Source organism: Chaetura pelagica, unplaced genomic scaffold (assembly GCF_000747805.2).
Source record: "Chaetura pelagica isolate M959 unplaced genomic scaffold, ChaPel_1.0 scaffold3, whole genome shotgun sequence".
NCBI lineage: Eukaryota > Metazoa > Chordata > Aves > Apodiformes > Apodidae > Chaetura > Chaetura pelagica.
In genome coordinates, this window is record NW_009952974.1 from 10,614,020 (window position 1) to 10,626,122 (window position 12,103).

At 36.6% G+C, this 12,103-nt stretch overlaps 1 protein-coding gene across 1 annotated transcript in view; it reads right to left on the reverse strand.

The window, feature by feature from the left end:
- The window catches only part of STK39 (serine threonine kinase 39), a 104,959-nt gene that overhangs the window by 49,653 nt on the left and 43,203 nt on the right, over positions 1-12,103 (reverse strand). Inside the window, exons 5-11 of the mRNA XM_009996295.1 lie at positions 10,935-11,076; positions 8,380-8,435; positions 6,935-7,044; positions 6,735-6,836; positions 6,408-6,541; positions 3,361-3,409; positions 3,189-3,254 (exon numbers count right to left, since the gene is read on the reverse strand). Of these exons, the coding sequence (XP_009994597.1) occupies positions 3,189-3,254; positions 3,361-3,409; positions 6,408-6,541; positions 6,735-6,836; positions 6,935-7,044; positions 8,380-8,435; positions 10,935-11,076 (659 nt within the window). The remainder of the gene's footprint in view (positions 1-3,188; positions 3,255-3,360; positions 3,410-6,407; positions 6,542-6,734; positions 6,837-6,934; positions 7,045-8,379; positions 8,436-10,934; positions 11,077-12,103) is intronic.

Sequence of the window (12,103 nt, forward strand, 5' to 3'; positions counted from 1 at the left end):
GTTTTTTCCCTGTTAGTTTTGTAAAAGTGGCAGTCATGCAGGAGGTTTTCAAAATTAAAGAAACAGGATTATAAAACCACAAAATTGACCCAGGGCCTTTGGGCATCAGAGTACTTACAGTTATAATCAATTTTTTAGTTTGACAAGATTTCAAAATCAACTGTGGAATTTTGGAAACTATTTCAAATTTTCTCTATTCCAATACAGCAATTCTAATCACAAACAAAATTACTTAGTACTCAGTTCAAAATTAAAACTACTTGAACATGTGCTAATGTAGCATATCTAAACTCTTGCTAAGCTGCTGAATAGCAGGGATGTACACAGCCCTGATCTGAGCAGGGCAGGGCAGGCTGCTCTACTAGTCACACCACCTAACAAAGGAGAGGCTCCAATCAGGGTTCCCATATTTCTATCAATAACTGAAGAGAGGCCTCAGAACATGTCCCTGCTCACCAGACTGCACTGAGCTCACATATTCACCAGTCTTTTCTCTAGTTCTTCCTGACACCAGCAATCCTCTCACAAGTGAGCAGTCACATTAATGAAACCCTGAATTGCCAGTAAGAAGTTGTATGGTGTATCATTCACTTCCATGGATCAGCACTGGAATATACTTAAGCAGGTTCTGTACAGAAAGAAGCAAGACATGTTCCCCCTGGGCAAGTAAATTCCAGAGGTGTTTCAGTGTTATCCCTTAATTACCAGGACAGGGCCAGGAAGAAGGGCATCATATAAAAATTAGCAGAATTAAAAGCAAATAAAGTAACACTGGGATAAGGGAATCAGCACATGGGAATGTATTTACAATTCTGATGTTACTCAGTATTGCAAACACATCATGTAGGTATTGTTTAATTATCAATTTGGGGTTTAAAACAGGACATCTTTACAGCATCAACTGTTTTCCTCACAAATAAAAGACCATGTGTACCTGCTTTCAGTATTTCACAAACAGACTAGAACTGGTACTTAGTCAAAACAGTTGCCAAGTATAAGCTGTAAAGGCAGAAGCAAAACATGAGAACACTATGTCAAGAGAAAATAATTATAAGTTAAAACTAAACTGAGGCTTGAGTTCTGAGCAACAAGGCAAAGTAATTACACGTGGTAAATGCAAGAAAAATGAAATAACTGCAAGGCAGATCTGACATCTGTGCTAGCAGCAGTGCTACAGATCATTGGTTGTAGGCATTTTGCACTAAGTGCTACAGAAGATTATTTCAGCAGTGATGACACCAGCTTCTTCCCATCTCTTGCCCTAGTGACATTATTTTTTTACATCACAGGGGTTACTTATCCAAAAGTGATTTTTTAGACATTTTATATGCTAATGTTTGAGCAACCAAACAAGCTTTTTTAAATTAAACCCCAAAGTTTTAATATTAAAGTACATTTATATTTTATGGTATCTTAAAACTACAGCTACATGCAAAGTTGTAATAAGTTAATTAAATTTTAAATCCCTGATGAATTTTAATATTGTTTCTTTTAAAAATATAAATAATTATTTTCATTAGGTAAAACCTAAACACTTTTTCCATAAATGCTGTAATTAAAATACTTATTAATTGGTCTCTAGCACAGTACAGCTTTGATTTCTTTGCTCACTTCTCTTCTAAATTAGAAATAACTGTCAAAAAAGTAATTCAGAAAACTATTTCAGATGGTGTAAGGGAGGCTACCCTGTATTCATTTTGCAATTCCAAATGCTAAGTTTATTTAAAAGAAACACATCCATGTGTGTACGAGTTAAGCTGCAGTGTCTAAAGCTGACCTGAGGACACAACTGGGAGACTAATCTCACGCAACACATGCACTATCAAGAATCCTGCCTGGCACTAAAACATGTCTAAATTGCTCCTCTAGAGCCCAAGGGGTAAAATAGAAAACAAAAGCCCAAGATGCCTGCCCGGTTAGGTATCTTTTCACTTGGACATTGCTGCCACCACATGGCCAAAGCGCTGAGCTGCGCCCACCCTTCCTCTGCACCTGCAGACACCACACCTGCTCAGCACCCTCCTACAAGCCACTCATTCCAGCTCTCTGCTCCAGCCTCTCCCAAAGCCCCGTCATTGCCGCTGACTTCCCAAATTACTTCCACCTAAAAGAAGATTAGAAGCAACTTAAAGCACTCAGATCTTGCTGACAGTACCTTCCAAATACAAGCCACCAGCTGTACAAACAATCCAGTGTTCCACAATGATGCCAAACCAGTATTCACACAGACAACAGAAAATCTTACTGGTGTCAGTTCAGGTAACCAAAGCCTAATTAATGTGCCAACAAGAGCTGCAACAGTTCCTTTCCTGAAGTGCTGTTTCCTCAGAACATCCTACCAGAAAGCCAGCTTTTGGAAAGCTGGACTCTGCACACTGCCCTGTCTCCTCCAAAGGCTCAGTAATCCCCAACCAAGGTCTGCATGCTGGAGAGACACGGTGAGTTAAGACACCACAGAAAAGGAGTTCCATAATTTCTCACAGTAAGCAGGAGTCTACATTTATTCTTACTTATTATTGGCTGTTATGAACAGTAGTTCGCTTCATACTTCACCTTTAAAATACTTACCTGTTAAGAATTCCTTTTCTTAATTCTGCTGCGCAAGACCTGGCAAACTCATTTACACAAGTGCCAAAGGCACCACAGAAATACGAGTATATGCCATAGCTGTGGATTTAACTCCATCACCTGTGGGATAAGGCTCCACTAGACTGAGGAACTCCGCAACACTTGCAGAGTTTGGACCAGGCAGCCATACATTTAGGCATCACGTTTGAAATAATCCCAAAAGTCAGGTAGCCTTCAATAAACACAATTTATAGCATCTTCACCCTTTCTCTAGGTGATTAATGAAGACACCAATTCTGCAGTTTGTGAACCAATATGCTTGGACATCACTTTTTATTTCCACAGCCATTTCACCTGTAGCTTTCTAAAAGGGACTACGTAAAAACTGTACCCTGTATGATGACAAATACCATAGATCATTTTGGCAAGGCCAGAAAGGAAGTCAAAATGCCTCTGGGCTTCCTGGAGAAAGCTAGGCTGCAGAAACCATTCATTCAACAGTCACTCTATGAAGGACTGCATAAGAGAATAGCTCAGTCAGTCAAAATGTAAGGCAACTAACTGAACAGTCCCTGCTTGCTCTTGCATACCTGCCAAGAAAAAGATGTGAATACACTCACCTTTTTTGCTCTTTGTGCTATATTAGGCGTTCTAGTGAGAAGCTTTTCAATCAGGTATTCTCTGTTCTGCAAAACCAACATTTACTCAGTTAAAAATCAATACAAGGAAAGAAGAAATTTCATGTAGATTTTAAGACAGAGCAAAATTTACTCATAGGGTTAAACGTTTTACCTTGGCTTTCTGGAAAAATTTGCATTTTAAAAGTTCTGCTGCTGTGGGCCTGAAAGATCAATAATAAATTAGAACAGAAAACAAAGACCCCTTTCAGTGAATACAGTACAAGACGTTAGTTAAATGGTACGTCTCTAATACTTCTGAATTAGTACTGTATGAATGGGGAATGAATGGTAACAGCTACTGAATTAATTCACACGTACTCACTTACCACCCATGAAAAAATTAAGCCTCCCTACAGCAAAAATACCAAATAAATAAATAAATCAGTCTAAGTAGCCAGTTTCCCCCCACCTGCATTAGACAAATGTATTTTACTCTTCAAACAAACAAACAGAGGCAGGTATCATGTTCTTCCCCAAGTGACTATGAATGCAACTGAACTTTGCTCCACAGCAATAAAAGAATAATTACATTTCCCAAACAGCAGTATCAATACCTGCTACCAGCATTCTTTTATTTCATTGATGTCAGCATGTATTCACAAGCAACTATGCTGACATTATTAACATGATGCATTGACCAAAGAGAGTCATCAGGAGCATCTTCCAACCAAACAGATAAAGAAAAATCAAAGCAACAGTTTTAAGGCCAAAACCCAGACATTTCACTTTTACTTGAAGTCCTGTTCAAGTTTTTTTCTTCCTATAATTGTCAAGTTTATAATTTTTTTTGTCTTCAACTGATAATCACAATCTCACGGCTTCTGAAGTGTAGGATTTTAACAGCAGGATTTGTTTTCCCTAACTTAAAGGATCTAAAATGTTATTTATCTACCCAAAGCCAGACTCTGGTACAGAAGCAGAATATGGGGAGAAAGTAAAACATTTCTTGGGATGAAATAAAATTCACTAGATTCTTTTTATTCTTTCCATTAGGAGCCCATACCACTATCCAAGAATCCAAGATTCATAATTTCTAAATAAACAGAAGCAATGTCTGCTATAATTTTCCATTTTAACTGAAGCAAGAGATTGGATATAGCACAAACTAGGTAAGACAATGAAAGCTTCCATTTGGAAAATTTCCACCTCAAAAAAAAACAACAAAACAATCCCAAAATCTATACTAGTCTTTCTCTGAGGACATATCTGAAGAATAAGTGAAGAGGAGAAGTAGTGTGTATGAATATATTAGTTCAGTCCTGCTAGAAACAATGAAACAACTCCTGATATGAACAAAAAAGCAATCAATTTAAACAAATAGTAGTTCCATAGAGTGCTTATTTTTCTTCCCCTCCAAAGCACCAAACTCAATACTCCAAACTACAGTAAAGCAGTTCTTAGTAGTGCTACTGTAGGGACCACCAGGCTCAGCAGTAGTTCACACATAAACCTTGTATGAGCTAAAAGGAACCAGAACTGTTAAATAAAAATACACTTAATAAAAAAAAAAAAAAATATATATATATATATCTGTTTCTGTGTCAAGGTTTCAAAGTTCTATCTCAAATTAACTCTTAACCGTGAGACAAGCTTCTGGGTACCATCGCATCTCATGACACGGATATGCATAGTTAAAAGCTGTAGTCTTAGTATCCAAACTAGTGTCCTCCATTCCTCTACCATTACTTAGGCCAGACACCTCTGAACTGGCCTGGGCATGCTCTCTAGTCTGTTTTCCACACAGATAGCTGCAGTCAGCTGAGAACTGTAAACAGCATCTTTAGCAATGGGGAAAGAGAGAAACCTCCAGATCCCCCAAATAAAACATTATGAGACAACAGCATAATGCCAGTTCTAGAATTTGCCACAAGGAGCAGGCACTTATCCCACAGTTGACATGATGACTATAGAGCTATATTCAAGCAAATTTAAATCCTGGCTTGGGAGAAACACAAAAAATAGCGATGACCCCACAATATATGGACTCCGTACACAGATATAATCACTGATCTGCTGGTCTAACTGTCCAATTCAAGACAATAGAGTATGAAGACATAACACACATGTAAATATCAGTGTAATCAACAGTGTTAATTAGTTTAAACACTAATGTTTCAACACTGATGTCATAACTACAGATCAGGTAACTCAGTACTGTGTATTCAAGGTGAGAAGGAAAACAATTTTAATTATTTACTTCGTGCTTTCATACCAATATAATATTTCCCTGAAAATTGCTGGACAATGGAAATAAAAAGAAGCTTGATTATCCAGAACACATTTCATTAGTATCTATTAAGCAGCCAAACCAGGGTGCTAAGCTTAAGCTTAAGACCAGTTGTAAGGGTTTGGGAATCTGAAAACAGCACACAAATGATCCTTCTGTGAATAAAAAAAATCTAAAGCATTTCAAGAATAAACATGTTGCCATGTAGTCTTTTTTATTAATCGTACTTGCTCTCTAGGTATTGCTGCTGACACTCCACACCCTCCAACAATACCCTGGACTTAAGCTAATGCAACATCAGTGAAGACAAGTAAGCACCACCCACAGGAGTCACACAATACTCAATCATGGCTGCTCTATCAGAACAAGCTTTTTCCCCCAGAAATACCAGCTCTGAAACTCTTCACAAAAGTAATATATTAAATAACCTTCAGAAGTAATGTTCATTAGAAAGTGCCTTCTCCAAATCTTCAGCAAAAGGAACCTACAAAAATGGGTCTGCATAAAAAACGTGTAAAGGATAAATAAATTGATCCTTCTGGGAACGTGGGACCTCAGCAATGGTTTTGGAATAAATGCTTCGTATTTTCATCATCTTGGCTATCCCATTCACAAAACATGGCAAAAAAGAACAAATCACAAAGATACTATGACATGCAATGAGAAATTAATATGTAGAGCAAGCACTTTTGTTTTATAGCATTTTAATTCAACAGTATATTTAAATATACAGTAAATCAGCTTAACAACCTGGAAGAAGAAAATTTAAATGACAATTAGGAGTCAATTTCTTCTCTGCAGATGAAGATGACTGAAGGCTGCTACTTACGAAATTCTAATCATACACTTAAAGAATTATGTTTCAACATGGGAACTTCAAGGAGTCTGTATATTTAAAAATAATTCCACTGTACATGGCAATAACGACCTACCTTTTGGAAGGATCTTTTTGAAGGCATAATGAAATCAGCTTTCTAAAGGATTTGCCATACTTTTTCATCATTTCCTTGTCCTCTACACCTGTTTCTAAAGTGGGAGGGTCATTTTGAAGTGTCAGCATTAACACCTACAGTAAATCCAAAAAAGAGATATGGTAAACAAAATAAATTCAAAACATGTAGAAATCAAAAGAGAATAATATTCCACACAATATACATGTTTAGTTATCTTGAGCTGCTTCTAAAAATGAAGTAGCACTAACTAACTAGCTGCATTAGCAATACAGCTTATAGCATTAAGTTATACAAAGTGATTGTTACTTTCATAGGAGGGTATTTGTGATAAGGTGCTGCTCCTGTTGCTAACTCAATGGCTGTTATCCCAAAACTCCACATATCAGCCTTGAAGTCGTAACCTCGCACCTGGGAAGAGCCAGAAAGGAAAAATAAGCTGGTGAAGTCTCAGTTTCCAAAAATGGAAGACTGAAAAAATATATATACTTTTTTAGCATTAGGAATACCTGCTCCATCACTTCAGGGGCCATCCAACATGGAGTACCAACAAATGTCTTCCTTACTTTGTTACGAGTAACATCACCTCCTGTTGCTAAAAATGCACTAACACCAAAATCTGGGAAGGAGGAAAAAAGTTAAGACCTGTTAAACTACCAACAACAAAGCTAAAGTTTTACATGTTAGAAATTTAAGTCAATTCATAAAGATCTACTTAGAGAAACCCTCCAATGCAGGGCTTCCTTTATTTTTCATGACACACTAGTTTTGAAATGCTATAGTTATCTGGGAGATCTACACTAGGACATCCTCCATAGTATGTGTCTTCTTGAATATGGTTACAAAGGACTCCAGTACAACTGTCACTGAAGGTTTTCAGATGTGCACTCTGAGCCAAGGTTTGAAAGGTTTGCATCTGCTGTTGCTCCAAGGTAAGGTGCTACTTCTGTATAGCTACTAAATCTGAATGCAGTAAGTTAGAGGGCATACTACATATAACCTAGATACTTAGAGATTTGACAAATCAAAGATAACAAGCAAAGTGATCAACAATATATATATTTAATAGCACACCACGACATAAATATTTTTTCCAAATTTCAAAATAGCAAAAAAACTCAGTGTTCTGTTAACCTGTCACTGCATCAGTGGCAGCTGTGTGGGAGAAGTTGGGGATAAGTGGAAAAAAGAAGAGCAGATTATCAAAGTATGGTGAAATAAAGTCATTTCAAATGGAGACATACGAGTATTTTAAATTGTGCTTTATACCAAAATCAAGTAGCTTACTATTGACCCACTTTTCCTATTTTTCTCTGTTTTTAAGGTTGAAAAAAAAAATAAATCTGTAATTACACAAAATGTAGTCTTATCATTACTTTCCAGTAAACAACTGTTAAACATCACAGACAAATTCTGGACCTCTTCTGCATTGCTAACACACACAGAAATACAGCAGACAAGTAAGAAGCAAGCTTCAAGCAATATTCTTTAATTTTTTCTGCAGCTTGCATGATGACTAAAAATATATATTTTTTTTCTGCAAAATCTGTAAGTTACAGAGTAGGTAGATTTTGTTTGTATTTCTAATCTAAACAGCATGAATAGCTTCAGAAACACCTTCTAAGTTTTTAATGCCCTAAAGTTCAATGCCATTATTAGTGACAGTTTTCTGAAGAGGAACTACTGTACACAAGGAAAAGCTGGATAGGCAAAAAATAAATAAATTCATTAAAAAGGAGAAATACGGAGAAAAATTCTCCCCATAAAGACAAATAGTTTATATTGGACAATTATTTAGAGGTCCTTCCAGGAAACAAGACACACAGCTAAAATTCTGACTTAACTTTACTAGGGAATAGTAAAAAGCCAACAAAAAAGCCTTGAATTTGTGCTTCTGATCCACCTGGAATTACCTTTTTCTTTTATTTTGTCATTACTGTACCACCACCATTACCTGCTATTTGTACAGAGCCATCTTCACCAAGAAGAATGTTGCCAGCCTTCAAATCTCTAGAATGTACAGAGGTTACTTTTATGTATGAAAGTACATAAGTACAGATTTTATGTTAAAAATAAATATTTCATACTAATTCATTCACAAGATAGCATTTTACAATTTAACAGACAGAAACAAGAACTGAAGTATAAGATGTAACTAACGTACAATAAAACAGAATGCAGAACTCCAACTCTCACAAAATCTGTTTCTTGTATAAAAAGACTCAAATTCAGCTTTGGCGTAAAATAAGCAGAATTTATGGACAGATTTTGAGAACAGAAATTTTTAGGTCCAAAGACTGTTCAGCCACTTCTTACAAACATACTCTCACAAACTGAGAGCTTTTAGAGCTTTAAAGCAAGAATTAATGCTTTCTCTCCATTCAACTGCACCACTGATAGAAAAGTTGAAAAACATTTTTTTATCTATTCAGACAACAGACTCATCTTCAGGAAAGGTAAATATACTGTCGGTTTCTACCCAACGAAGACATTAAAGCTCAGGAATAGCAATCATATTTTGCTACAGTATACCATGATGAAAAGATAATTGACACTGAATCTGTAAAAAAATTCAGGAAGTACTTAACAGTCAATAATACCCATTTCACAAACTCCTCAAGCATAATATTAAGAAGAAACCTTGCTGGCTGCTTTTTTGTTTGTTTGATTTTGGCTTTTTGGTTGGTTTTTGTTGTCTTTTTTTAATATAGTAATGTGCATCCCATTCATAATGCACAGGATGTTCCATACAAGAAGTATCACAAACATTAAAAATTTGAGTGGATCTATCTTTGCAAGATTTTTCAAAAAAATAATTAACCCATTACTAGTGAAAGATAACAACCAGTTTCCTTATACATAAACAAGAATACATCACAACAACAGAACAAAATCCTTGAAGAGTTTTGGAAAAATCTCCAACTGGCAAATACCACGTGACACAGCATTCCCTGAACTACTATGGCTTTTACCTACAACACACATGGGAAAAGGAATACACGCTGTACTGCCCTCAACGGGACTACTGTGGTACCACACAGCTTACAAATTAAATGTTATAAAAAATTACAAATCTCAGATGTAACAGCTATCTCTCTTCTCATCTTTTTTAAGATCCTTTAAGAATAGACAAGGGAAACTCCCAAATCCGACCTCAAAGGGTCCTGTTATCCTTAAATGCTAATGAGTGTTCCTTCCACAATCTTATCAGCTTAACAGAAGACTATGAATTAAGGTTTGAGACAGATCTTTGGCATTCCAGACCAGAAGTCAAGATAATTGTTCTTTATTTCTCCATTTATCTCAATTTTCTCTCTGCAAAAGGAGGAAATAGTTCTTGATTTACATCAGAGGCAGTTAATTTATAGGAGACATAAGAAGTACACAAAGAACAATTACTGTGCTACATCTGCACTATCTCCAATCTCAGAGTTCTCTCTACAGAGAATCCCATTTTTGTTAAGAGATTCCCTCATAAAAGGCTAACATCTCAAACAGAGAGAGAGCCTGTTGCAGGTACCTTCCTCAAAAGGCAAATTCACTTCAGTAAAATTAATTAGGGAAGTCAGAGTATAGCACTTCTAACATTCAAAGAGTGGAAGCAACCTGTGGATTGCTGCAGCATATATATATAGAGCACCTTGGGAAATCTGCACAATATACATTGAGGAAGGCAGTGAGGAGAGAATGTATAGAAGAGAACGATCAGCATATGCATACACACCAATATGCAGTTCCATAGTAACAATTCACGCTTCACATGTGGTCATAAAGAGAGGGCTGTAGAGTTGTAATAGATAGGCCTTCCAGTATCTGAAGGGGCCTACAGGAAAGCTGGGGAGGGACTTTTTACTAGGGCATGTAGTAAGAGGACAAGGGGTAATGGATTAAAATTTGAAGAGGGGAGATTTAGATTAGATGTTAGAAGAAAATTCTTCACTATGCAGGTGGTGAGACACTGGCACAGGTTGCCCAGGGACATTGTCGAAGCCCCATCCCTGGAAGTATTCCAGGGTGAGATGGATGGGGCTCTGAGCAATCTGGTCTAGTGGGAGGTGTCTCTGACAATGCAGGGGGGTTGGATCTAGGTGATCTTTAAGGTCCCTTCCATCCCTAGCCATTCTATGATTCTATGATTAGTGTTTACCAGGTTTACTGTGAAACACAATAACCAAGTCACAGATCATATCACCTGAACTAGGTATTTGGAGTACCAGCAGGCACAGGAGTCTAGACCACAGTTCTGGCATACTTAAATGTCTGATAGATCTATCCTAACTATAGAGAGAGACAGACAGGATAAAGACCAGGCAAGTACTAAGTATTAGGACAAATTGCAGTCAAGATTACAGCATCTGCCCAAGCATTATAATTTGATAATTACAGATAGCATTTACAGTATGTGAAACAGAAAATACAGTTTGCTTAGCCAGGCAACTGCAGCTGACCAGCATCAACAAACTATACACACAACTTTGAAAATGTTCTTCACTATGTGTAAGTGCCTACCTGTGAATTTGACCATTTCTGTGTAGATAATCTAAACCCTCCAAAACTTCTTTAAGAATTGTTGCTATTATGGGTTCTTCAAGGACACCATTTTTATGTTCTCCTCTGTTGACAATGTACTTTATTATATCTAGCATTGAACCTATATTGAAGAACCAACAAAGAAAAAAGCATTTATACAGAGAGAAAGTTGTATTTCTTCATTCTTTCTATGCTACTGCAATTTAAATATTTGTGTGTACATAAAAAGACCTCATGGAACAGTCTCTCAGAGTAAAGCCCACTGCTACCTCATTCAAATGAGAAACAAGGTACTGTTTTTAGTCAAGAATACTGTAAAACTCAAATGATCCATCAGAAAGCTCTGCTAACAGCTTGCTAAGCTACCATTTATTAAAAATTCTGGAGTCACACTTTTTAAACAAACACATGCAGCAAAGGTTTTGGTTTATTATCCAGCTCAGGTTACGGTTCCTGCGTTGGTAACATAAACATGCAGCTGCAAGACTGGAAGGTGATGTTCTCTGCAAACAAGTGATGACAACATTCCTAGTGACACCTGGTTTGACTTAGAACTTCGGTTATTATAAACTTCAAGGAATCTAATAGCAACATTTTATTTATATTAAAGCATTTTTCAACAGCTCACAGTAAACTCCTGTCATGAATCACTGGTTTCTCCCAGGGTCTACACTTGCTTTTGAATTAACTGAATAATTCAAACAAATGTGACATAAGTATTATTTTAGGAGCACTTCCTATTCTTGCTTTCTAACATGATGATGCAGAAGTCTGCTGCCATCAAGACTAATCTTGAAAAACATAATGTAGCAACCTGGACTAGCACATCTTTGGAGCCTGGCTTTTCTAAGCCGCATGGAACATTCACAGTTCAGCCCCTTTTTCCTCTCCCAAAACCAAGTAAGACTTTTATACCATTTACCATCAACATAAAAACCATAATGAGTATTTGGTTAGTTTAAGAAAAAAAAAAAGATGCAACACATATAATAGCTGTCTTAGGAAGAATCTTCCTTGAAAAAGGAATAAGAATTACTCATTATGAAATCTGAAAGATAAATATCTTTACAAAAATGGAGTGGATTCTAAAAAAACTCAAAAAAAGGCCATACAGGCAGAAGACACTTAATTCTCTTCCATTTTCCCTA